Source organism: Pagrus major, chromosome 15, assembly GCF_040436345.1.
Source record: "Pagrus major chromosome 15, Pma_NU_1.0".
Lineage (NCBI taxonomy): Eukaryota > Metazoa > Chordata > Actinopteri > Spariformes > Sparidae > Pagrus > Pagrus major.
Window position 1 is genome coordinate 17,616,260 of NC_133229.1, and position 25,891 is coordinate 17,642,150.

Consider the following 25,891-nt stretch of genomic DNA (forward strand, 5'->3'; position numbering starts at 1 on the left):
GTTGCTGTCCAATGGGCTGCTACTGCACCTCTCAGTGGTCGAGGGAAAACAAAATACCAACACTGGTGGGTGTCGAATTTCGTATATAAATTCCTAAGATTGAAGTACAATCGGATTCATTTGGGTATTTCCAGCTTCAACAAGTTGCTACACTTAACAAGATGCCATGTATGCATCCTGGCATGGCAAACATCCTCCTCATTCATAAGTAACTGCACGCATGGCTGTTATGGGCCTCTGTGGATTTGCACTGTCTAAAACCAAACTAAACATTTAAATGTCAGATGACAGTGGGGTGAACGGACTGTGGCTGGGGTGGATGTTGTCTTTTAATATCCTTTGGGCTCTGTGCAGACATCTCACCTTACTGGTGTCACTGATGCTCTGTAGAAGAGTACCAGTTACCTAGAAGTTACCTAGAACTTGGCACAGGAAATGACTCTTCTGAAGTTTACTTAAGAAATAAAGCTGTTTCTGTTCTGTGGTTGATATTCTTTATCTTTTGCGAACAAGTTATTTCCTTGTGTGCAAAAGATCCATATCTTGGGCGCACAAGATTAAAACATATCGCTTTGGGGGATTTTAGGAGATCCATACAATACTGAAAGTATAGTCTGGGTGTAACTTTAATGAGACTTTCAGCCATTTAAGAATTTGGAGCTGTTTAGACCACGAAGCATTTAAGTGTAAAAACTTAAGACAATAGTAATACAAACCCAGCCTTATTCCCTTGGGTTTGAGTATTAATAGCTTGGCCAAGTCCCAAACTGATCATACTGTCAATGATCACGAGAATAGCATCAAGCCTACCTCCATGTCTCATCAATAGTTGCACCCATTACTGGAAGACAGTTGCAGTGGAAAAATACGTCACGGTTCAGGCCACTCTATAATCATGCCCAGTCAGTTCTGTGTTTCTCTGGAACAGATGTTCAGGACGACGCGGTGTTGACTAAATAAAAATCTGGCAAACTGGGCTTGGAATGATATCAGTATCATCTGATAACATGGTGACTGTGCCAAACTCTTGTTGAAGCTTGTGTTTAATGTCTTTTCAGCCAATATTATTCCAGTAGGAGTGTGACTGTAGTGTTGTCTTTGACTTTTTGTTTCGGAGGATAATAGTAATAGGGATTATTTTTCCCTTCTCACCTTCTACTTCCAGAGAAAAATCTAAATGTTAAATCCCAGTTTACAGTGTGATTGGATTTGAAGGCTTTCTGACAGTTCTGGTGTAAAATGGAGAACATTAACACCTAACAATGCAGGAGAGGGAAAAAACACTGATGAAATGTGGTAATCGGAAAGTGAAGGTCAGGGAGATAAATGATCACAACTCAGTTTTATCTCAAATATTCAAGTATTTATTTAATTTCTCTCATAGGAATGGACATGGTAAATTAATGGCACTTACTGCATAAAGAGCTTTTGACCTTACACACTCACACACAGACGGCAACAGTGTCTTGTCCGAGGACATTACTTTACATTACTGTAACTACGTTACTCTACAGCTACACTGAGTTCTCTTCCCTGCCTGTACTGAATACCGAATGAATTTAATGTGTGTGTGACTTGGCACGTGATGCTCAGGGTCTCTTCCGCTCAGGGTTTTGGACCACAACAAGGGCAACAGTCCCGAGATCTCTTTGCCACTGGTAGCTAAAGAAGAAAAAGAAGCTGTGTCAGAAAATCTGGTCATTCCTGCTAAATTACATCCACTAAAATCATTTGGGAAGCGATATTGCAACACTGTCTTATGACATCATTTTTACACTGGCTGGAGGTGTTTGTCATTAATCATTACTGTAAATGAACTCACTTGGTCTGTTCAGGAACGAGTAAACTGTCTCCTGCAGAAAGAGTGAACTCCTGCTGATTCATAGTTACTCTGGAAGAGCCCTCCTGAGAGACAAAAAGACAAGTCGGTGAGGAAAGATGATGGTTAGAAAAAGACACGCTGAAGGTTTGGTGATTATAAAGATAAAGGTAAGAAACATGTGAACAGCAACAACTAAACAGTACTGATAGATTGGCTGGATATAGGAAGCATTTAGAGACCATACCATCTGCCAAATCCACATGTCACTTTGCCGTACTGATGTCTCGATCTGTCCAGGTCCAAACAACATCACCTGTCACGGTAACAAGATGGAGTGTTAATGCATCTTTGCATCTCTTCCATATCATCATTATCATTTATCTGCAGCACATCACACCTGCTCGTGTTGTCTCAATGTCAACTCTGTGGTTTGTAATTTTTTTTTTTCCATCTATACTGCATACATCCAAGTTGAGAATATTTCCCCAGGCAGGAAAATACCAAAGGTCGCCTCTTTCGGTTCAGATTTATTTCAGTTTTAACTATGGAGTCCCTTTATCATCATTTTTGTATTTATTTTATTTTATTTTTTTACATGTTTCCAAGTCAACTTTAGATCTGGCCGGGTATTTTTGATTTTTTTCACCACTACTGCCAATATGACACATCTGAATGTTGCTACTGAAACATGGCCAAAGCTCAAGTATCAAATATTCATGTTGATTTAACTGTACACTATATACAGTATATTGCATGTCTGTCCGTCCTGGAAAATGGATCCCTCCTCTCTTGCTCTTCCTGAGGTACTTTCCTTGTTATTTCTTGTTAGGCTTTTCTTTATTCAAATCAAGGGGTCTTAAGATAAGAGGGTGTCATTTGTTGTACAGATTGTGAAGTCCCCTGAGGCAAATTTGTCACTTTTGGCTTTATAAGTAAAATTGAAAGTTGAAAATAATACATTAGCCTATTTTGTTTTGTCGACTCAAAGCTCTTGTACGGCTTCTTTTAGTTGAAGTAACAGTTCACCAATAAATTAAAATCCAGTCGTTATCTAATTCAGTCATTTATGGGTGGACTGTTCCTTTAACCAACAGAAGCCATACAAGAGCTCTGCGTGAACAAAACAAAATAGGCAAATGTATTATTTAAATCAGCAACTATTTGATCAAATATTACCTAAACAAGATAAAAAAAAATCTGTCAGCTCAGTGCTTAAGAAGTCTTAATGATGAAACAGTAAAACACATCTTTCTACACATTTCCTACTACCTCTGTCTCAAATTGAGCTCCGAACATGTCGATGGGCCCTCCGCTGGCCAGGGCCGGCTTCTGTTTAATCAACCAGTCTTTGAAGGAGAAGGGGGACATCACGTTCATGGTGTTGAACTGGAACGGAGGCTCTCTGAAGACGTCATCTGTTCGCCATAGATAATCATGACACCGTTTAAAAACAGACAGGGAGTAGATTTTTAGATCAGTCACGAGAAACAAAAAACTCACCTGGAGCTGGTTTTCCTGTTTTGCACTGCTTTGACGCCATGAACCTGCAGATAAAGTCAACGACAACGAACTGTATGAACACAAATAACACGATCTGATGGAGACTGTTTGTGAATGTGTAGATACCAGTGTGGATGTCTTACTCTTTGATTATTGGCACCAGTTGTGTTCCGAGGTTCTGGCAGTAAAACCACCTCTCGAACAGGACATTAGTGGTGTTGTCTACGTAGTACCTGAAAGCACCAACACACGCTTATGTTAACGCCGCTTGGAACTGTTGCATATACGTTTGTTTTGTTATTTTCACATTGAATCTTATGGACTATTTGGACAGAGCGTACTTCATGGATACAAAATAGATAGTCTTTCTGTTAGTCTTCATAGTTTAGTGTACAGTTTTTTATCCACTGATTTCATGAATTTTGTGGCTGGAAGAGAAGAGAAGAGAAGAGAAGAGAAGAGAAGAGAAGAGAAGAGAAGAGAAGAGAAGGTGATACTGTAGTTCACCTCAGGCAGTCAGTCTCGGTCAGCAGCCGTCTCCTCTCCACCACCAGTCCCACGGTGTTGGCCTGTCTCTGGGGGGAGTGGGGGATCCGAGCTGGCAGCAGGAACATCTACAAGTGGGGGAGAAATGAATGACAAAGTACTGAGAGTTGCATATGTTATTTTCATGAGAAGAAAATCATTGACCTCCTTTCAAATATTATAAATGACTTACTATGCAGAATATACAACTATGCCACACAAAGTTTATTAAAGCATGGAGCTCACCTCTCCCTCCTTGATGTGCACATCCTTGGGTTTGCCATTTTCAATCACCTTCAGACACATGTCCCCCTTCAGCTGGTAGAACAACTATTTAAAACAGAGTGGAAGACAAAAGAAGAAATATCATTAGATTAACGGGGAACTATGCTGATTTTACACACGAGCACTACAGAATATTTTTAACAGTTGTATGAAGTCTCTTCTGTCTCCAGAGGGAGCTGTGTGAAGTCTGATAAATGGACTCAAGTGATGGAACTACAAGTTTGAAAATGGAAACATTACGGGGGGTCTGGAGCATTGACTGCATATAAAAATGGAAAGCATGTCTCCACTTCCTCCCAATGTGCGAAAATAAAGCCATGAGCCAAGGATTTATGACCTGTACTGCAGCCGGCCACCAGGGGGCAACTGAGATGTCTGGGTTTCAGTTTTGGGGAGCTGTCCTGTTGTCCATCTAAGATACAGCCAGTGGTGTGGAGTTAGAAAGAAGTGAGCCTCCCAGATCTCTGTAGCTCATCTCTGCTTGAAGCTAGCAGCTCAAGGCTACGTTCGCTGGGACTTGATTAACAATCCCCAAATCTCCAGCAGAACTGTCTGTGGTCAAGGTGTGGGTAATATAGCTTCCAGGTTTTGACAAGGAGGAAGAATGAATAAAAAATGGATATCTCTGGTTCTGCTGCATCAATTACATCATTTTATTTATCAGTAAAGAAATATTAAGGATAGTGCATGAAATTACCACAACTCCAAGAATGTTACCCAACATCAGTATCACTACTGAGTAACAGCTTGTTAAATATTGCATGTGGCTGTCAGCTGACCACCCTTTATACACAGTTAACCTCGCAAAAGTCAATCAGAAAACAATGCCAACAACAACAGCACACAGGAAAAGCAAATACTGGCAGCAGGCCAAAATAATTTCACCAAGCGTTGCAACATTGTGGTGGAGTTTGTCCTTGTTAGTCGGGGACGGGTCTCTTTAAGGCACAGTCACTGTGTGGAGAGTGTCCTCCAAGTGTGCATTAAATAATCTGCGGGGGAAGTAAATTTTATGCAGAATGAAAAAGTACTTGTCTCTTACCTCCTCCCCTTCCTCAATATGATAGTCCTTCCTGGTATTAGGACCTCCAACAAACATGACAAGTAACTGGGAAAAGTGCCTGAACGAAAGACAACAGTGTTCCTCAAATAGTCAGCAGAACTCAACTACTTCTTCATTTTGAGCCGTACGTTTATTGTGATTTACAGAGTTGTTGTAAAGTTACCAATTGTTCATCAGCATGTGGAATACGTGAACAACAAAACACAAGAACCACTCTAGTTACACACATACTTAATGAGGCTACTATCAAATAAAATAAAATAATACGATTACTCACATGAGCTTGTTGCACACTGGTGGCAGAAAAGCATTCTGGTTCTCTCCAATCCAGTTTTCCACATTCACTTGATAAGTGTTGTTGCTCATCTTTGAAACTGACTGGCTTGTTTTTGCTGCAGTATGAAGCCTCTCTGGCAAGTCTGCTGGTCTGACTTGATTAAACAGTCTGACTGATACTGAAAGTCCAAAATACAGAAGTGGGAGGACTTCTGTTCCTGTGAAGGGTGAAAGGTTGATGTCGTACGTGACATAGTGTTGTCCTGCAGTGATTCTCTGTTCTTTTAAACGCTCATCAAGTCAAGTTAATTAATGATGGGAATAAACAAACTGACCTTAAAGGACAACACAATTACATGCTGTTTCACTTTGTCTATATGTGGCGGACCCTGCCACCTTTCTAGCTCCAACCAGGGTTCTGGGGACCTAATTTTCCGCTGAGAACAGCTTGTTTATTCAGTTATTAAGATAAATACTTATGAGTTTGTATTCTTACCTCGTTAATATTGCAAATTTTAAAATTCTGAGTTTGAATCTCATCATTTCATCCGAGGTTCGAATCAGCAGGTCTAATTAGTCTATCTTATATCTTTTGAGGTAAATACAAAGAGCACATCAAATTGAAATTTGTGAAATATTTGGTTGTTGATCTAAGAATATACTAACAAAATAAAAACCAAATGTCCTTTTTAAACTGAAAGATTTCCCTTATATGCATACATTAAACAACTCCAGGTTATAGTCATTTTATAGTCATATTAACTACACTCCTTTTCCTGTTTAGCAATATGATTTAAAACAATTTAATACTAAATTTGTCAGCTGTATTTACTAACGTAGTCTACCTACTGTGTGTAATTTTACATGCCTTTTACATCATGTTTACAGTATCATGGCTGTCGGACTGTAACCAACTAATTATCAAGTCGATCAAGGTTGATGATCCAAGCAGATTATTTGAGGTTATTTTACACCAGGTGTAATCATTTCATCTGTCCACTAGATGTAGCTGTTTAACCGGGTGAGATTTTAAAAAGTTGGGGGTTCTTCTGAGAACCTGCAGGCCAAGCAGGGCCTTTCTGCTACATGAGACCGTCTAGGCAACACTTTTAAACAATGTCAAGTCAAAAAGTTAAATGCTTATCAGTTGTCAGGAAACATTAAACACTGGGAGCTTCATTAGTGCCATGAAACCTGTTTACAAGAGCGAGTTTTGACATTACACAGAACTTGCAGATAGTTTTTCAGCTAAATAGCAAAAATATTCACATTTTTTATAAACCTGAACACCCTGTGATTAACAGCATTAGGCTGCTGACAAGAACTTAAGTATCGTTTATGCATTGTCGTGATGCATTTGTAAGTTTTTCTCCTGTTTGGCTGCAAAACCACCATAACTAGGACTTACGTTTCTAAGAAAGGTGTTTGGCTTTTGGGTGTCTATTGATATGACACAGGTAGAGTTAATGAAATTACGTGTTTTCTGGCAAACTTTATTAGGTGCTCAGTGAGGGAAGTTTTGTTACACGCTGTGACAAGAATGAAACTTCAGCCCAACACAGACAGGTATGAGGAGATGATGGAGGGATAAGTGGGAAGAGGGCCAACAGTGGGTCTATCGTGATTCACAATAGTATCTGTTACCTATTATCATATCAGTAAACTTTTTCCGGGTCACATCATGGAATTTCTTGAAAAAATTCATGTCGAGACTTATATTACATTCATGAGACCTTGCAAAATCCTTTAGCTGTACTCCAAATACTTGTAAAGCGAAGTATGTGGGTGAAATTTCAGCACTGTTTGTATGTGTATTCTAAACGTCATCATGACGAATGTATTTTTCACTGGTTTAGGGTTTTTTTTTTTTGTCCTGAACATGATTTTGATTTCAGCCCAAAAAGGCTTCACTTTTCAGCAAGTGAAAAGTACCAAAATAATTATCAGCATCTTTGATTTTTTTTTTTTTTTGATAAATATGTAATGAAGATCAACACTGTCACATACAACAGTTTCAAGGAAATCAAAATAATACTCCTTAAAATGACGTCACGGTTGACACTTTTTCTTCGCTTTGCCTTATTTATCTGCACGGACTGGTTGTCGCGCCCCCTGCTGGACACAACGACGCCCAGCGACAGTAAACACACAACACAGCGGTTTACTTTTCATCCATGCGTTGTAAAAAAGCACAAAGCACAAATGAAATGTTACTTCACATCCTCCTTTTTGTCTCAACAATCCCCAAACACAGTGTGTTACAACCGAAGCTGCCTATTTTATGAACACTTTGACAAATACATCTATTATGTTGCAGGAAATAACATGTAAATAGCCTCCTTTAACACTGATAACGCCTCATTTTTCATAACATTCCCGTGCGGCCTCCCTCCGCCTTGTGTGACTGAAGTGCTGGTACATGTAAGCAGCGTCGGGGGCCGTGGTCACGTGATCTGTGGCCTCGGAGGTGCGTGCCTGCCTCCTGACGATGGTTGCTCAGCGTGCCGCACGCAGACGTCGTCCCGACAAACGCCTTTACATTTGTAGTTTTGAATATTAAGAAAAAAAGGCCCCGACAGCAAAATTAAAACGCGCGTTTAGCTGCTAGCGTCCAAAAATATCCTCTGCGTTTTGTAAAACGAGTTAGATATGAGTTTTCTCTCGGGATTACGAGCCGATACGTGATCTTATAAGAAGTGATTCCGGTTCAGTGGGAAGGTTTGAACTGCTCTCTGAAAAGTGACCATTGTTGTAATCAGGTCGAGGCTGTTATCATTTCCACTTGCCGACTTTGTTAGTTTTTTTTTACGGATTCACAGCAGAAAGAAGCAGCGCGAGCTTTTTAGAGTGTCATGAAAGAAATGTCGAGGTAAGTCGTGCATGTGCCACGTTTTTCGTTTGTGACGGTTTTTGTCCGCGTTTGAGAGTCCTGAAGAATAGGCTAAAAGCTAACGCTAGCTAACTGTCACAACAACCAAACAAGGCCTGCAGCCGCCGTGTGTAAGCTAGCTTGCTTATTTGTTGTTGGGTAACTATGGTGCACATATGCCAACAAAATGAACGAATTTCACTTCTTGTCTTAGTTTGACAAGAGATCAACTCTCAAATATGTCTAAAAGGAAAGCGGGGCAGTTCTTCCGTAGCTGCCAAATAACGTTTGCTAACTTGCTAAATTAGCTAATTTGTTAGCGCCTCCAACCTGTTTGTAGCCTCTCGGCTAATGTTCGTTCGCCGCCAGAGGTTGAATAGGAGCACATTTCAAACACGTTTATGCAGATTTTGGGAACTTACTTTTCTGATTTGTAATAACGTACAACTGTGGAGTTTTTATTAAAATAGTCGATGAAGTAGTGTGAATGAAGCGCATTGCTGTCAGTGTGTGTAGCGCTAGCTAACCTGTGTTTACACACGGGTTCGCGGTCATAGTAGGTAGCGGAACAGAAACTAGCAAAGAATAACACCTTTCACATTTTGGCTGATCACTGTCTTGGCCTTTGTTCGGTATCTAAACAAATTGTCAGTTCACAGTCTTGCTCTTTATTTAAGATTGGGTTTGAGTGACAATGACATGAAAACATTAATATAGTAACGTGAAGTGTCGTTTTGTTGTAATCGCCAACTGTCATTTCATGTTTTGCCCCTCGCAGCACCATGCCTGGTGGGCAGCAGCCTCAGAAACACTACGGCATCACCTCTGCCATCAGCCTCGCACCCCCAAGAGAAATAGACCACCAGTACACCAAGAAGCTATGTGATGCTATGAAGCCTTTTGGGGTGTTTGAAGATGAAGAGGAGTTGAACCATAGGTGAGATTGGACACTAATCACAACTTAAATATTGGGCCAATCTTGAATGTAAACTTTTAAACCTCTTTTCTCATTCATTGTAATGTTTTGCACTGTTTTATGTGTGTTCACATCTTTGCGGTAACTAAATGTATATGTCTTGGTGCTTGAATGCACATGTTTACAGCGACCTAGTTTGACTATGTGTGATGTATTTCTATAATTTTCTTTGCCGCTACATGCTCAGTAAAAGGGCTGATTTGTGAGTGAAGCACCTGCTGAAACCTGTATCTCCTTTCAGACTTGCCGTTCTTGGGAAGTTGAATAACTTTGTTAAAGAATGGATTGCAGAGATCAGTGAGTTAAAGGTAGGTTCTGCTGTGTTGAATGCTGTCTAAGTTAAAGCTGTGATTTATTATGCCGACGTGAAGATCATTGACCATGATACTGACTCTGTTGTTTATGTTCCTCTCCTCTACAGAACCTCCCACCATCAGCTATAAGCTGTGTTGGGGGCAAGATATTTACATTTGGGTCGTACCGACTTGGCGTGCACACAAAAGGTATGACTTGTTGATATTTTTGCGTTGTAGTCTTTCATTCATTGCTGCCACATTATCAATTAAATCTCTATTTTATGCCAGGAAGTTGTCTGACAACATTAGATTTTAACACCTGTGTTGTGTCACGCAGCACTCAGCCCTTTCTAAGCAGGCATGTGTCATTGTTTTGGTTTTTTTGAAAAGCTCAGTTCACCCTGTCCATGCTAAAGCACGAGGCTGGCATTGTCATATTCCTCTGCTATTGAGACTATGTTTGGGGTCTGAAAGCTGGGTACACACAAGCTTACTATAGACTCAAAACATCAAACAAAAGTGCGATGAAAAGGTAAAAGTCCACTGGAAAAACATACACCTATAACAGCAAAATACAATGCTCTATATATAGATATATATAGATATAGATATACTTAAACCATACATTTTTTCCATTAATCTATGTATAACTATGGATGTTCTTACCCATTCTGCCAAATTAGTGGTGGTGGTGTTCTATTCATTGACTGGTATCAGTTATATAACCCCTAATCAATTTCTGATGCTTTGTTTACACATTGCACTTTCGGATAAATCAGATGTAAAAGCTAGATGTGGGACATAGCTTCGGTACTGAATATAATAAAACACAGACAGAGAGATATAGGCTGTGTACTGCCTGGCAAGGTTAACGAGACAGACGAACAGGCTGGCGAGAGACTGACTACAGCTAGCACATCAACTTTACATTCCTGTTATTAGAGAGCTTGACCTGACAGCTGTTCCTGTTGTTATCTTCCTTTTGAACTCCAGAACTGTTTTGCCTTTTGGCAGGTTACAGTTTTGTACAGTGTTTCATTTCAGTTTGACTCTTTGAAATTGACAGCACAATGCAGTAAATAAATACATAGTTCCCGTCCTTTGCCTTTTTGAGGGGTGTTTGGTCTTCAGTTAGACACCATGTATCAAGTATTGCTGAATTGCTGAATTGTGATACCATTGTTATCGTAGGCAATGTATTGCAAAGTATCGAGAGTTACTCTGTGATTCCCGAGTTTCCCCAAGTTTATTTGTAGAGCACAATTCTGACACAAGGCAACTCAAAGTGCTTTACAGGGGCACAAAATTACATTAAAAGACATTAAAAAAAAGTGCATTTAAAATACATGAAAAACAAGTAGTTAGACATCAAGAAACAAAACATTAAAACATTTAAGAAATAGGAAAGTAAGCTAAAATAGAATAGGTTTAAAAGAGACGAGACTAAAAATTAAAGTCACTGTACAGTTCAAAGCCTTGAAAATGCTTCAGTGAAAGGCAAACAGGTCTTCAGCCTTGATTTAAAAGAGGTGAGAGTCGAAGCGGACCTTCAGTTTTCTGGCAGTTGTGTGGTTTAACTTAAGATCAAAACCTTCAACACTTTATTTTGGGACTGTCCAAAGCAGGGCCAGGATTTATCAGTTGGAGCGTCACAGAAAACAATACTCGAAAGTTGCAGCACTTCACCTGAGCTGCCCTTCTCGTTTATCTATTATGTTTTATCACATGAACTCTCTTTAGCCGTGAATGAGGCCACTTTGTTTGCTGTACTTAGTAGATTGTTATTGAAGTCACCAACTATTCAACCTACTGGGCAACACTGCTTACAGTTACTGTTTCTTCCAGGTGCTGATATTGATGCCTTATGTGTGGCTCCACGCCACGTAGAGAGAACTGACTTTTTCCAGTCTTTCTTTGAGAAATTGAAACAGCACGAAGAGATCAAAGACCTGAGGGTGAGTCTCTAACATTTTGTCAATAAGGCCAATGGTGCCAAACTAAGTCTTGTGTAGCAAGTCATTTAAAGTGTAACCATCATGTTTGGCCATTTCCCAATGAAGGAAGCCTCCATTTCATCCCTTAGGTTGAAAACTCAGTCTGTTCAGTCAGACTATTTAGTGAAAAAGGTGCAAGAGCAACACACTGCATACATTAGTGTTCCTGTGGGAGAGCTCTGTAGGAGAGCTGAGTTCACTGTACTACTCCTAACATTGGTATAGATTTCTGGATTACATCTTTACTGCTGTGTCTAAGTTCACTTTTGCTGAGTTACAGATATAAGAAAACGCTTTACGAGAGTGAGTAATAATGTAACTCAGTAGATGAGCAGTACCCAGGAGCATGCCCTATGGGGTTGTTAGGTCTGCTGATAAACAGAGTTAATTTCCCAAGGTGTGTATATTTATAAACACCAATAAGTGTGTACACCCCTTACGTTTATGTTTGTTGTGACACTAAATTTTATTTAAACCAAATCATCACATTACCTGCTATTTGTTCAAGTGTTTACACAGAGTTATTAAATGAATAAATAAATCCTCTTCTTTAGAAGGACAATGATAATTTAGTTGGATGTTTAATCCCTGGTCCCTAAAGAGACCATAAGTGACTCGCATTCCTCACTGTGCTCATGTTGTTTGAATTTGAACCAACCCTCACCTACAGCTGTTGTCAGCTGTCTCCAAACGCCACACTATAAGTCTAAGGAATGTTATAGTTTGAAAGCTCTGTGTTTATGTCCTTGATTTTCACATGTTGTTCATTATGGGTTACATTCAGTCTTTGATAATGTCGCCATGTCTAAGTTTTGTTGGTGATATTGTCCTTTTGGTGCTTTTTCAAGGCTGTCGAGGACGCTTTTGTGCCAGTGATAAAATTCAAATTTGACGGAATAGAGGTAAGAGTTTGACTTTGCGTTGCCTTCATTTAGTGGTACTGCATAACTAAATACACTCCTCTCAGAAATAACATGACCAACATTTTGACAGATCTTGTACAGGTAGTGAGTTTGTAGCGTTAGGCAGTGATACGACCCTCAGATGTAATAGACTGCTACTATACCTGTGCCAACGATTATGGTTATGATTTCCAGTTTGCATTAAACAAAAATGTTTAAAGATTAAACAGGTTTTCTCAGGTATGAAGCATATGACAGGTTGGTGGTCCAGTTAATAGTTCAGGTCCATGACAACTTCTGCTACAGAGCAGAGAAGGATGTACAGAAAAGGCTGACAGAGATGAGCATTGACATAACCACTGTTCCAGTTTCTGATTAAATTTGAAACCTCTGTACATGATGTAGTTTGCATTTGAAGTACTTTGCCTCATTGACATTTCTAAATAAAAACTTAAACTGAACCGTTTAATAGTGTGGCCTGACTGTGCTATACTGCTTTGCCCCCATCTGCCTATTTATGATCAAAAAAACATCTTGTTGTGCCTATTTTTATCTGTATTTTAGTTGACCCTTGTGTATGTGACCCCGACAACCACCAAGTCCAGTTGCTCTGAACAGGGCAGGTAGTTAATGAAGACCAGTTTATTCTCTGTTTCATCATTACTCTGTTGCTTTTGTGTCTCTGTCGGAGTAGATTGACCTGCTTTTTGCCAGACTGGCCTTACAGTCCATCCCAGACAACCTGGACCTGAGGGGAGACTCCATCCTGAGAAACTTGGACATTCGGTGTATCCGCAGCCTTAACGGTACGCTCCATGGCTTCTGTTGCGTTACATACATACAGAGTTCAGTCCAATAGTACAATAAGATTATAGTACATTACCTTGGCAGCAGCTAGTTGAGGCAGGTATACATTTATGTATCTAAACAACAAAGTCTTTTTTTTTTTCATCTGAATCCACTTTTACTCAGAATTTACACCGTAATTGTGAGAGCACAACTCCTTTCACAGTGTTTTTTACATTTCTGATGTTTTTCCTAACAGGCTGTCGAGTGACCGATGAAATTTTGTACCTGGTGCCAAACAAAGAAAACTTCAGGCTGACATTGAGAGCCATCAAACTGTGGGCAAAACGTAAGACGACTCAAATGTTTTTTTCATTTACATTCTGTGTGTCTGCTTTTATCGCATCCATGAGTCATGTTCAGCAGTTCTCACAATTTGAGAGCGAGTATAGCAAATGTATAAATGCTCTAAAAAATGACAGTGACAAATTTATGAGTAGTTGATGATATTTACCTGCTACAGATGTGGTACCAGTTTAGAGTTTAGTCTATACTTCACAAACCAGCACTGTGCTCTTTTGGTCTGCCTGATTGTAATGCGTCTTCCGCCTGCAGGACGTGGGATCTACTCCAACATGCTGGGGTTTCTGGGTGGAGTGTCATGGGCCATGCTGGTGGCCAGGACCTGCCAGCTCTACCCAAACGCTGTGGCTGCTACGCTGGTCCACAAGTTCTTCTTGGTGTTTTCTAAATGGTGAGAATGCAGCTCATGCAGTTAGAAGTTCATGTTTGTCCTGCTCCACTTGGTGGCAGTATGTCACAGCCTTGTGCAATGTCAGTTGTATTTCAGTCTTCACACATTGTACTACATTAGTCATTTCTTGTCTGCAGGGAGTGGCCAAATCCTGTGCTATTGAAACAGCCTGAGGACAGTAATCTGAACCTACCTGTGTGGGATCCTAGAGTGAGTATGAAACCAGTGTTTTATCTCTACATGTTTAAAATGTGGTTATGCCTCCGTTTTGTATTATTGTACACAAACAGGGAACACTATCCGAACAGAGGGAATCTGCTGAGGTATGAAAAGTTTCTTGGTGTTTTAAACCTAGCTCAACAGATAGAGTATAGGTACATTTGTTTTCTGATATTTCATGTTTCCTCATTCCTCTGTCCTCATGTGACCTGGAATTTGATCGAGTCCCCTATATGAGTTCCAATGCCCTTAACTCTGCTCGGAGGAGTCTTCCCAGAGCAGCTTGGAGCAAGGAAGACTTCCCACGGGGACGTCTTTTTTTTTTTTAGACAGACACATCCCTACAATAAAAAATGCATTAAATTTCATAACAGATCTGACATTTGTGTTTAAATTGAATTGGTGCACTACTTTGTGTACAGATAAATAACAGTACTGTGTGCAGTGCAGTAAATATTTGTTAAGGAAGCCTGTTAGACACTCCTCCTTTTTCAAGCTATCCATTTGAATGACTTTCCTTGGGCCAGGGCTTTGTTATATTTGTTTTGACTAAAAATTTGTTTTGATTGTCTTTCATAATAATATCTTTAATCTACTTATCCCAAACAAATTGGTCTTAAGCCTTACTTGAAAACCTTCTAGCTGTTGTAACTGCTGTGTCATGTTTGCAGTGTCCTTTCAGAAATAAACACATTTTATTTATCTATTGGTGTCGTTTCCGTTCAGTCACAGTACTGCCAACAATCACCATGCATTTTGAATAGAATTTTATAAATTATTATTACTTTAGGTATTTCTATTTATTATGATAAATGCTCATCATAATTTGGACTATTCGAACAATTCCCATCAAAATGCACTGCAGAAACAATTGTGTGGTCAAGGCTCTGCTGCTGGCAGAAATGGGTTAAAGTCATTTCTCCAACAGCTCTTCACAAAGCATGTATATTCACCAATCAATGGCTCTTGTTGGTAAGAGGGCTCATCTGTCCACTAGTCAAAATACAGGATTGGTGTTTGTCGATATTGAGGCTTAATGTGCAATGTAATATTTTAAAATATATCTTGTCATGCTGGAGGACATCAAAATGAAATATTTAAAATTATTGGTACAGATAATGGTGACTCGCTAGCCCTTTTTACACCAAGGCTTGACATATAATGCAACAGCGTCTACATCTAATGTGAAGTTTTACATACTCAGGCAGCATTTTGTAAACAAGTGAACAACATGGAAATTAGAATGATTTACCATCCTTGTTGTATCCTTGTTGTCCTCTGCTTAAAGGGTAAGAAGCTCCCGGACCTTGTGTTGTCTCCCCATTTTCCAGACATTTTCGGCTGTTTTTCTATTGCTTTTTAAATCTCCCAGTTGTGGGTCGCACTCTTAACACATTATCAAAATGTCACACTTCTCTCCTGCCAGCTCACTCTCTTGACACAGTTGATTTGGTGCTGTTAATACCTCTGCTGCTGGAACAAAATCTCGCCTTCATACCTTTTTTATACAGAACAGTGATGTAGAACAAAGGCACAGCACTCTGTGAAAAGGCTGCGTACTTTTTGGGAACGTCCCATTCCCATTACATTAATAACTTCTGCCAAAGCTCTGATGGGTGATCCAGCTGTGCAGCCTTCATCAGTAACTGCCAAAATCACATGACATTTGAGAGTGAAACACGTCTCATTTCACAATATGTTTCCTTGAGGGAAATAATGCAAATCAGCGAAACGTGAAGGCGGTAAAGTGAGTCGGGATGTACCCAGTGGATGTGTGTGCTCTGTTTTATGAGGCCTTTTGGTGTGTGCGTGTGGGTGGGGTGTGATGTTGCCCTACTCTCAGTATAGTGTGTGTGCTTGGTAAAGTATTTTCTTTTCTGTGGTGAAACCAGTTATGGTCCCTGTTGTTTTTTTAGGTCAACCCATCTGACAGATACCACCTGATGCCCATCATCACGCCTGCCTACCCCCAGCAGAACTCCACGTACAACGTCTCCACATCAACCCGAACCATCATGAGCGAAGAGTTCAAATACGGTATGACAGACTGCACGACTGAAGCAACACTGAAAAATTTAGTATCTGTTCACCTGGTTCTCAAGTTCCTTAAAATCTCTTGTCTGTGAACGGCATTGGTCACAGTACATTTCTCTTCCTCTGAGTAACATCATTCTTACTGAGTCGATGGTAAGAATGATTCTGCATCTTTAGTTTACATTTTTAAAACTGTCGATTGATGAGTTCATCCTGATTTGTATTAATCCTGATTTTGTGTTAATCCCGATCCGTTCGTGTGGTTTGAACAGGCCTCAGCGTCACAGATGAGATTCTTCAGGGAAAAGCAGAATGGCCCAAACTCTTTGAGCCACCCAACTTTTTCCAAAAGTACAAGTAGGTGTTGCTTTTGTCATTATGGCAATCACGGTTTCCTTGCTTGCAATTCTTTGACACTTTACATGCAAGTTGTATGTGTTTGGTTTAATCTCCTTTTGTTTGCTACATGTGTGAAAGGGAAGACTTCAGGCATTGTCCAGAGTTCATATCAGAAAGCGGCTTAAGCCACCAACAGTTTGTGTGACATTAACAGTTTTGTAAGGGCATAGACTGTTTGTGCAGTTTAAACTCAAACTGGATGATGCAAGCTTTTTTCCCCCAACCAACTTATTGTTTTCACTTTTGGGGTATGGGCAGATTTGACTCATCCTAGCTGTGGTCAGTAGTTTGGTCGACTCATTTTGTTTATGAAAGTTCCTCCCACACTTGTCTGATTTTCTGTTTTTCGCTGCAGGCATTACATCGTTCTGACTGCCAGTGCGTCCACAGAAGAAAACCACTTAGAATGGTGAGTGTCAAAGGACTAGATTTCCTTTTGGTCTGTAAGGTGAAATCATACAAAACCACTCTCACCCTTCATTGTGTTTAAATTGCATTTCGACTCAGCCATCTGACGGCACCATACCTGAGGGGTTTTTTTTTGTATTTCTTTATTTTTTTAAATTTCTGAATGTGTTCTTCACTAAAAGAAGTGAAGATAAGTTGTTTCCAGCACCTCTGTGAATACATTCTGATGTTTTCCCTCAGGATCGGTCTGGTTGAGTCAAAAATCCGAGTTCTGGTGGGAAACCTGGAGAGGAATGAGTACATCACCCTGGCTCATGTGAACCCCCAGTCCTTCCCTGGCTCCAAAGAGAACCGCAGCGAGTGAGTCCTGTTTTATTCATACAAACTGCTGAGGGAGGAAGTTCCTGATTTTTAAAGCAAATTCTGCTAATCATTAAGTAAACCTTTTCGTGGGCTACTTGGCAACTTTTTTTTTGCTTGGAACAAGTTGCCTGTTGCACTGTGCTAGTGCAAGTCTGTGAGTCATGAAATCATTATTGGCCAGGGACTTGTTAGGCAGACATGCAGCTTTTAGAGGACTGTGAGTGTGTGTATTTCTTCCCCATTTACTTGCTCCAGCATCACAAACCTGTTCTTCAGCAAGGTCTAAAGCAAGCATAAAATAAACATGAGCTAACTGTTTTCATTTTGCTGTGTTTGTGTTTCTTTAATAGGAATGACTTTGTGTCCATGTGGTTTATTGGGATCATCTTCAAGAAAGTGGAGAATGCAGAAAGCGTGAACATTGACCTGACGTACGACATCCAATCCTTCACAGACACTGGTAGGTCCTGCCATATCCCTCTTTGTTGGTGGTCGTGGAGCAAGTATATTTACTTTTTCTGTACAATGCAAATGTATAAAATGACTAGACAGTTTGGCTAATTAATGTGATAATCACCCATTTATAATAACAGCAGTAAGTTCAGGTGTTTGGTAGGGCTGACCGACATGCTTTAAAGCTTCTACTGTTGCAAAGGTAATCGATGTCAAAATCAGTATTGCGATGTCAGTTTTTTTAAAGAGGAAGTAGAAGTTAGAAAAAGACCAATGGAGAGTGAGAAATGGAACTCCTCTGCGGTGTTTAATTAGTCTTAAAACCTGGAAACATAGAAACCACGTGCGTCCACATGATACAAGCGCTCAGAAAAGTATTCATGAGTGGATGGCATCCTTGGAAGGCATTCGCCGCCACCGTCCCACGAGCATTGGGCTGTGACGAACAGGAGTTCAACCCTCCCTACACGCTCACTGGAGGGAGGGGGAGACGGTGGCTGATGTCTCTCCTTCTGTTCTTGTCTCTGATTGACAAATATGAGCAAAGTATACAAGTAAATAATGGCGGCAAGTTTGAGATTATTATTGTAATTTGTGTCCCCCTGGGCAGTCAAAGCTTCGAATATACATAGGTCATTCTCAAAATGGTATCTGGGACAGCCCCAGTGTTCAGAGGCTTTTTCTGCTCTTTTGCTTTGGTGACCACATAATGAATCAAATTATTGTGGATGTGTTTTCTAATCCCGTGTAATATAACTTTTTGCTCATAAGAGAAAATACAATCTGTATGAGATACTTTTTTATTTGACTACTTGAACAGATAAGCCGTAGTTCCCTGGGTTCAAAGCAAAATTCACTTTCTCTTAAAGATGAGAAAGAAAAAGTCACTGCCTGGTTTAAAATTGCAAAAACATATGTAACCATTACATTAGGAACATATTGCCCAAGCCCTCTTTGTAAGTTCTTCTTTTTACTACAAGAATGTAATGTTTATTTAGCAAGATCAAGTGTTCATGCATCAACATAGAGGAAATGCCCAGCAGTCACTTGTATGAAGAAGAAACATGTTTTTACATCCTTGATAGTAATCAATAAACCTTAACATGACATGTTCTCTGCAGTGTACAGACAAGCTAACAACATCAACATGCTGAAGGACGGAATGAAGATCGAAGCAACACACGTGAAGAAAAAACAGCTACATCAGTACCTTCCTCCTGAACTAGTGCAGAAGAAGAAGAGGGTGAGATATCTTCCTGTGCAGATTGGAACAAGGTCTTAATCATCTTGAGACATGTCATGGTTATCGTCTTAATATCGCTCCTCTTTGTCTGTTGTGTGTCTGTTTCTTTTGTGCAGAGCATAGCTGAGTTGAACCGTAGCTCTAATGGGGGGAGCTCTAAGAGGATCTCTCTGGACAGCAGTCATCTGGACAGCTCCAGAGACACAGACTCAGGGACTCCCTTTAGCTCCCCTGCCACCAAACCCTCTAAGCCTGTGTCCGACACTGATGACAGGTAAGATACACCTCAACACTCGAAGCGCAGTTCATTTTTGTCCGTTTCTACCTGATAGATTTTTGTGTTGGAATTGTATTTTGTTTTCATATCCACAGATGTTTTCATCTATTTTTCTTTGTCGTATATTACTAACTACAGTGACCAGGCTCAAATCCACCATATGATGCTGAATGAATGTTTTTTTCTTCTATGCGTTTGGCAGCGTCAGCCCTCCCAAGCAGCTTTTTGTTGAGGGCTCTCCAGCACCCAGTGCGGCACCAGCTGCTCAAGACCAGGGTATGTCCATCCCTGTCATTGGCGCAAGTGAGTAATTTTTCTAGTTACTATTATACCGACTCAGTTAAGTATGAAAAGTAAAGTCAAATGATACCATCCTGATCTAATTTCTTCATCTGTCTCCTTTTCCTCATGAAGAGCCTCCAATAAAAGCAAAGCCTCCTTCTCCGCCGGCCAGCAGCTCCACCCCACCACCGCTCACCGGAGACGTGATACCCAATGCCGCCAGCAGCCCCAAAGAGGAGCCCAACGGCCTGGAGGACTCTGTCAATGGAGCTCCTGCCAAGAGACCACACTCACCTACAGAAGAAGACCTGGCCAAGAGGCACAAAGAAACAGAGGTGAGGAGGGTGTTCTCAGGTCAGAGCAGGTTTAGACACCACGGATGTGTCAATTGCAATTGACCTGTCAGGCAAAGTGAAAGTTGTAACGTTGTACTGTTTTTGCTGTAGGTGGTGTCCAATGATGACTCTGCATTTAAAGAGCCATATCCACCATCTGACTTGTGCACAGGAGATGGACACAATACTGTAAGTGCTACTTACTGTCTGCTTCTAATTAACTGTGTAAATCAAGACAAAACATAATGAGAGTTTTGACATTTTGTCTCTCTTCACTTTTAGACCCCACTTTCTGGATCAAAGGCTAAGCCCATTCCAACCATTGATACCTCAAGAACACAGGTAGTGTATTCCTTATAAACCATCAGCTCTATTTTATACCTGGATTGTTGGTTACTAAACGACGAGAATGTGCGGCGATCTATAATGTGGCTGTTTCATACTGCAGAGACTTCCCAGCATGGAGCTGCCAGACGCCTCCTCGCCTCTCCCGGCCAGCAACAGCTGTCGTGTCGTGAAAAATTCCATCAAACTGGCCCTCAACCGCCACAAGTGAGCTCAGACTGTTCCCCCAGCATCACAGCAATTGATAGTGGTGTCATTTGAACTTCTAATGTTTTAACGTTGTGTGTTTTGGCCTGTCTGTTTCACTTTAATTTAGCATCACACCTCCCAAGCCCGCAGTGTTTGAGGGCACGCTCACCACTGACGCTCCTCCTGCCAGTGAAGAAAAGGGCATGTCCATTCCTGTCATTGGCTCAAGTGAGTGTCACTCATCAATGTGCTCATCTCTTAGATTTTTATTATTGTCCTGTTTTAATTTTGTTAAGGGAAACTATGGTTAAAAATATTTGACTACTCTTTTCCAAGACAAATACGAGACAAAAACCTATTTAACATAAAGATATATTGTGCTAATGTTATTAGTGCGATTAACACAGGATATTTATCCTCGGTAATGGACGTGGTGCTCAACTGGGAAGCAGTGGCACTTGTGCGTACAGTGTTGAATACATAACTACATGTTTCTACATATTGCTGGTGTTTCTACCTTTACTTGAAATAATCGTTTTACAGGCATTACAACGAACACTGTTGTCATCTTTCATTGTGAAATGAAGCCGATTTTTGGAATTTTCCTTCTCCGCAATGACTCCTTCTTGTTTCGAGTTGACAGCAAAGATGCATGAGTTTCATTGTTTCGCAATGCACAACCGTCAAAAAAATCCACTGGCAATCAATGAAAGGAATTGATGAGCTCCGAGGCATTCCAATGGATCGGACAATTTGGAAAACGGTTCTCGATGCCCATCCCTGCCAGTATTCCCCAATCATATATGTACCCATGGTAACGGCATTAGAAATACAAGAAAATAATGCAACTAGATTTTAATTGATGAAAACTGGACTTAAAATGCTTGTAAAACAATCAAATGGCTCAAATTAAAATATGATGAAACAAAAGATACATTTTTGTCAAAAAACTAAATCATAAAATGAGATGTGCTTTATTGTCCCTATATAAAGGAAAGGAAAGTTTGCTTGGGCAATAGTGGTGTATCCAGCTTCAATCAACTTAAAAACAGTGTGTAACTAACAAGACAGTACAGTATAGATAGTACAGTGCTACCCAAGACAAAAAAATGAGTTACATAGACTGAAAGAAACCGATGTAAAATATACACTGTTCTTGTCCTCTTCTTTCTCTGTAGAAAATGTGGCAGCCAAACATGCGGTGCCCCCTGTAGGCAGCTCCATCCCCACATTAGTGAGCCGAGGACCTGACCCACTGAATGGAGCACCCTCCAAGAGACCCCACTCTCCCTCTCTGGACGAGCAGGCCAAGAGGCTGAAGGAAACGGAGAAGGCCAGAATCCACATAGCTTGAACACACAACTATAGACTGGATTCATACACACAGAGGTGGGGCTTTGCAGTTAAGTCAAACACCGAGAAGATGACTTCACACAGGGACAGGGAGTGTGTTCAGGTCGGTCAAGTGTGAAGCAGCAGGACAGACACCTCGCCTCAAATCTTCAGAGATTATAGATTTGCCAGTGGATAGGTGATTTGGTCAAACCAGACGTTGTCAGCTCCCTCTGTCACGCTCACAGCTGGAGGGCATTTAACACAGCAGCCACAGAGATATCTGACATGAGAACTAAAGCGACAGTTTTTTACTCGTCTTCTCCCTCAATGTTTAAAAGTGTCCACAGTACAGATGGAAAATGTGCTGTTTTTTTCTTTTCATTTTCCTTTTTTTTTTTTCAGTCAACATGTTTTAAAGCCCAGAACATTTATCGACGCCTGCTACACACACTTTGGGTGTATGCCGATTTTTTTTTTTTTTTTTTTTCTTTTTTCTTTTCTCCCAAACAGAAACCTGTACAGTAAATGTTGATGTACATAACTTTTTTGTCTTAAAAAAAGCAAAAGATCACTGTTAAGTCTTTTGACCATTCTATTGTAGTTTTATCTAAAAAGAAAAAAAAGTTTAAAAAATTGTAATTTTTTGTTTTTCTCTATTGCTTGTCCAAAAAAATTGTCTCCAGCCCTGGATATTTTTTGTAAACACTGTATAGGTTTGGATACAGTTGCAGGGAGGCTTTATTGAGGGTTTGCTTGGATATAACGGAAATCACAACCATGACTCTTTGGACCACCACGACCACCCGAGGAGGGCTCCAGGTTAGTATTGGACTTGCAGTGTGTAGGTGATCATAGACGCCCAGTGACATCAGTGCTTCTCAGGTGCCGGTAAGAGCAAAAAAAAAAATCACCCTTACGACAACAGGAAACTTTATGCATTTTCTGTAATTTAAGAAATTGCTCTGAAGCATTTAATGTTTAGCTCTTACATGGATTAGCACAGAACATCGGGGGAAACATATCAAAATGCTTCGCTAATCCTTCTGTTCGGTGTAGTTTCACACCTGTTGTTTGTCTTGGATTAAAAGAAAAGGTTGACGAGTTTTCTGCTTACTTTTCATGGCGTGGTTGACCGTAAAAAGTGAGTGCCAGACAGTTTAGACAGTCAGAAGAATGTGTGTGAATATCTGTTTTGTGTACTTACCTGTGATTCAAAGAATTTTGGTCCTTAAATTAACCTCTAGTCCATCAGGAGGACTAAACAACAAAAACAAAACGGCTAGGGATACTGCTTGACCCCCCCACCCCCACCAGTTCACTGTGGTCTGTTTGCTAGAGAAGCTCCTTCCCGATGAAGCCAGCTCCTGGATGTTTCTGTGTCCATGTTCATGAAAGGGTTTGTGGTGCTTAGTGGAAAAAATGGTTCGAAGCTTTTTGATGAGTTGTGGCAGTTTGTGTGTGTGTATGCATGCGGATACGGTTGACTGTGTGTGAGCGTGCATGCATAGATGGTTGTGTTTATGTGTCGGAGAGAGACAGAATTCCCTTAATTTTGGGTGTTAACCCTCAGCGCCTCCTGTGGAGGTTCTTAAAAGGCATCTCCTGGGGCCACAGGTGGGGGGTCAGGAGACAACTTTTTTCCTGCCTTGGGCCCCAACCCTCGATCTTTATGGTCTGAAGCTGGGTGACTTTGTGTTTGATTTCAGCACAGAAGATACTATATGTACACAACAAAGTATAAAGTGATATTGACGAGGCGTCTCCGGAGCAGGTAGAGAGTTGGGACACAGGCTCTTTTCCAGCATCAGTTTCCCCAACTAAATGTACAGAGAACAGTTTTTTCAAAAGGCATATTCGTCATTATTGGGGGTTTTCTTATCACTTTATTTATATTTGCATATTTGTACCATGTGATCTTTTTTTTAATAGCATTCATAGCAGGTAGGTCTCTTTTGAATGAAATCTGCACCACTCTGTTTCAGACAACTCATGTTTTGCTGTTTGGAAACATTTAACAAAACAGGTCATTTAGATGTTGGTTTCTAAATTGTATTGAAAGGGTATTTTTGTATGTGTTTATCACTTCCTTTAAATGAATCTGTACACCCATTAAACCCCTAAAAACTATGTTGTGTCTGTGTTCTTTGTTACATACATTGTCACATTTGTTGTTGCTACATTGAATGCTAAGTTATTTTGCATGAATGCTGAACTTTTCATTTCAACAAAACTTTAAATAGTTCCCAAGAAAGGTTTTTCATTACTATTGTTTTAGGATGTGGAATTAAATACACAAATGCCAGAGACTGCTGGCACCTGCACCTTTTAAAACTCACTAATTAAAATATGACACAATTTGTTTAACTTTAAAAACTGACTTTCTGCAACTGCTCCTAGCCAAGAAAAAACCTGCCCCTCAAAAAGGCTATTGTATTAACACTTAGATTTGAATGTGTTAAAGGTGCAACATGTAAGGATTTTAGTTTAAAACATTCACAAATGAAGTTATCAACAGAATGTGAAGAAATACCAGTGTTCATGTTATGTCAAAGACATCTTTGCACTGTGTTGCAGAGATGTCTACTGAAGTTAGCATGCTAGGTAGCTAACTGGGGCCCCTCCAGCATCATAATGCCACCCTGCGTATCTCACTCTAGCACAGGCCTCTGGAGGTCGGCTCTGACTGACACCGGATCTCCCTCTTGCTCCTCTCCCACTTTATGCCCTCTGGTCAGAGCTGCTGTGAATCACCTCAGCATTTACTGTCATCCAACTAGCCTCCGCTGGTCTCGGTCCTGGTCCTGGCCCGGTGTTCAGGGAGGCTGCTGATGGTGGCCCATTTGGGCGCCACTCCCCACCAGCATCTCCTGCTGGGTCCCCCTACATCTGCAGCTTGAAAACCTCATTGGTCCAAAGCTGCTGTGCTGGCAGTATAAACGACAAACCTGTCGATCTGAGCTCCCAATCCAGGCTGAGTGAGCTGTAGTTAGGTTTCAACAGATGACCAAGTCGTATATGTCATATTTCACCTTTTAAACAAACAACATTTAACATGTCAGTTAGTGAGATTTAGAGGTGCTGGCTGTTTCTCCTGCTCCCTACCTGTTGGGCACCAGGAAGACCAGCTGACTTCATGGTGTTAGCTAATGGAAATCCTGATAAACCAATAATACTTTTTTTACTTTTTACCCACTCTTTTTGCTAATCTAAGCTAACCAGCCGCTGGCTCCAGCAACATCTTTAGCAAAAGAGACGAGAGTGGTGGCAATCAACTCAAACACACAAAAACATGAGTTTCTCAACAATTGCCTTTTTTTTCAGTGCAGGTGTAACTTTTATCTTTTAATTCTTTATTGCCTTTTTTTTATGAAAGAGAACAATAAAAGGACTGACATAATCCAAACAAAATCAATGCACAGCATAGCGATCAACATACAGAAGCAATGCCAGCAAGAAAAATGTATGTATATAAAATGAAAAATGGAAAAGAGAGAAATAGAAAGAAAAGAAAAAGGAAATAAATAAAATAAAGGTCAGTTCATGACTTCAACTTTGGTTTTGGTAAAATAGCTTATGTTTTCAAGAGCAAGGTAAAGAGTCATTCCTTTCAGCCACTGAGAAATCACAGGAGTTGTTTGTTTCTTCCAGGCAATTCACCTTTTAGCCTCTAAAAAAAGGCAAATAAATGATTATTTGAGGTTGCAAAATTAGCTGGGTAAATATTGAGAATAGACACCACACACACTCGCACACACACACACACACGCACACCATGAACTCCCCTTTAAAACTCTCTCGAGGCACACACAGGCAGAGGGGCGTGGCTCCTCTCGGCTCCTCTCATGCGCCGCTGTGAGTCGGCGGCCTCTCATTGGTCGGTTCGGATGAAGTGGGCGGTGACGGAGGGGAATTCCCCCCAGCTTGTCTCTTCTAACAAATATTACTTTTCCTGTCCGCTGTC

At 40.5% G+C, this 25,891-nt stretch overlaps 2 protein-coding genes across 2 annotated transcripts; one reads left to right on the forward strand and one right to left on the reverse strand.

Annotated features, from left to right (window-relative positions):
- Positions 1-1,341: 1,341 nt before the first annotated feature.
- haao (3-hydroxyanthranilate 3,4-dioxygenase) lies at positions 1,342-7,873 on the reverse strand. The gene is made up of 10 exons (XM_073481711.1): positions 5,473-7,873; positions 5,175-5,253; positions 4,094-4,177; positions 3,830-3,936; positions 3,466-3,555; positions 3,323-3,366; positions 3,092-3,237; positions 2,067-2,135; positions 1,823-1,905; positions 1,342-1,662 (listed from the first exon to the last, which is right to left on the reverse strand). The coding sequence occupies exons 1-10, from the start codon at positions 5,559-5,561 to the stop codon at positions 1,590-1,592; spliced, it is 864 nt and encodes a 287-aa protein (XP_073337812.1). The 5' UTR covers positions 5,562-7,873; the 3' UTR covers positions 1,342-1,589.
- A 362-nt stretch (positions 7,874-8,235) lies between these two features.
- Positions 8,236-24,057, forward strand: papolg (poly(A) polymerase gamma). Its single transcript, XM_073481710.1, has 24 exons — positions 8,236-8,340; positions 9,119-9,277; positions 9,558-9,624; positions 9,738-9,819; positions 11,458-11,567; positions 12,455-12,508; positions 13,203-13,314; positions 13,554-13,643; positions 13,910-14,048; positions 14,186-14,258; positions 16,184-16,304; positions 16,574-16,658; positions 17,056-17,109; positions 17,349-17,468; positions 17,822-17,931; positions 19,046-19,167; positions 19,284-19,441; positions 19,647-19,747; positions 19,859-20,061; positions 20,173-20,250; positions 20,344-20,403; positions 20,510-20,613; positions 20,723-20,823; positions 21,774-24,057. The coding sequence occupies exons 1-24, from the start codon at positions 8,324-8,326 to the stop codon at positions 21,947-21,949; spliced, it is 2,496 nt and encodes an 831-aa protein (XP_073337811.1). The 5' UTR covers positions 8,236-8,323; the 3' UTR covers positions 21,950-24,057.
- The last annotated feature ends 1,834 nt before the right edge of the window (positions 24,058-25,891 follow it).

Bases quoted from the DNA above. Each gene is read 5' to 3' on its own strand.
- papolg (XM_073481710.1), top strand. The intron at 9,820-11,457 runs GTATGACTTGTT...TGTTTCTTCCAG, and splicing joins ACTTGGCGTGCACACAAAAG to GTGCTGATATTGATGCCTTA. The intron at 13,644-13,909 runs GTAAGACGACTC...TTCCGCCTGCAG, and splicing joins CATCAAACTGTGGGCAAAAC to GACGTGGGATCTACTCCAAC.
- haao (XM_073481711.1), bottom strand. From the start codon at position 5,561: ATGAGCAACAACACTTATCAAGTGAATGTGGAAAACTGGATTGGAGAG. The intron at 4,178-5,174 runs GTAAGAGACAAG...TGTTTTAAATAG, and splicing joins ATATTGAGGAAGGGGAGGAG to TTGTTCTACCAGCTGAAGGG. The intron at 3,367-3,465 runs GTAAGACATCCA...CTTTATCTGCAG, and splicing joins CTGGTGCCAATAATCAAAGA to GTTCATGGCGTCAAAGCAGT.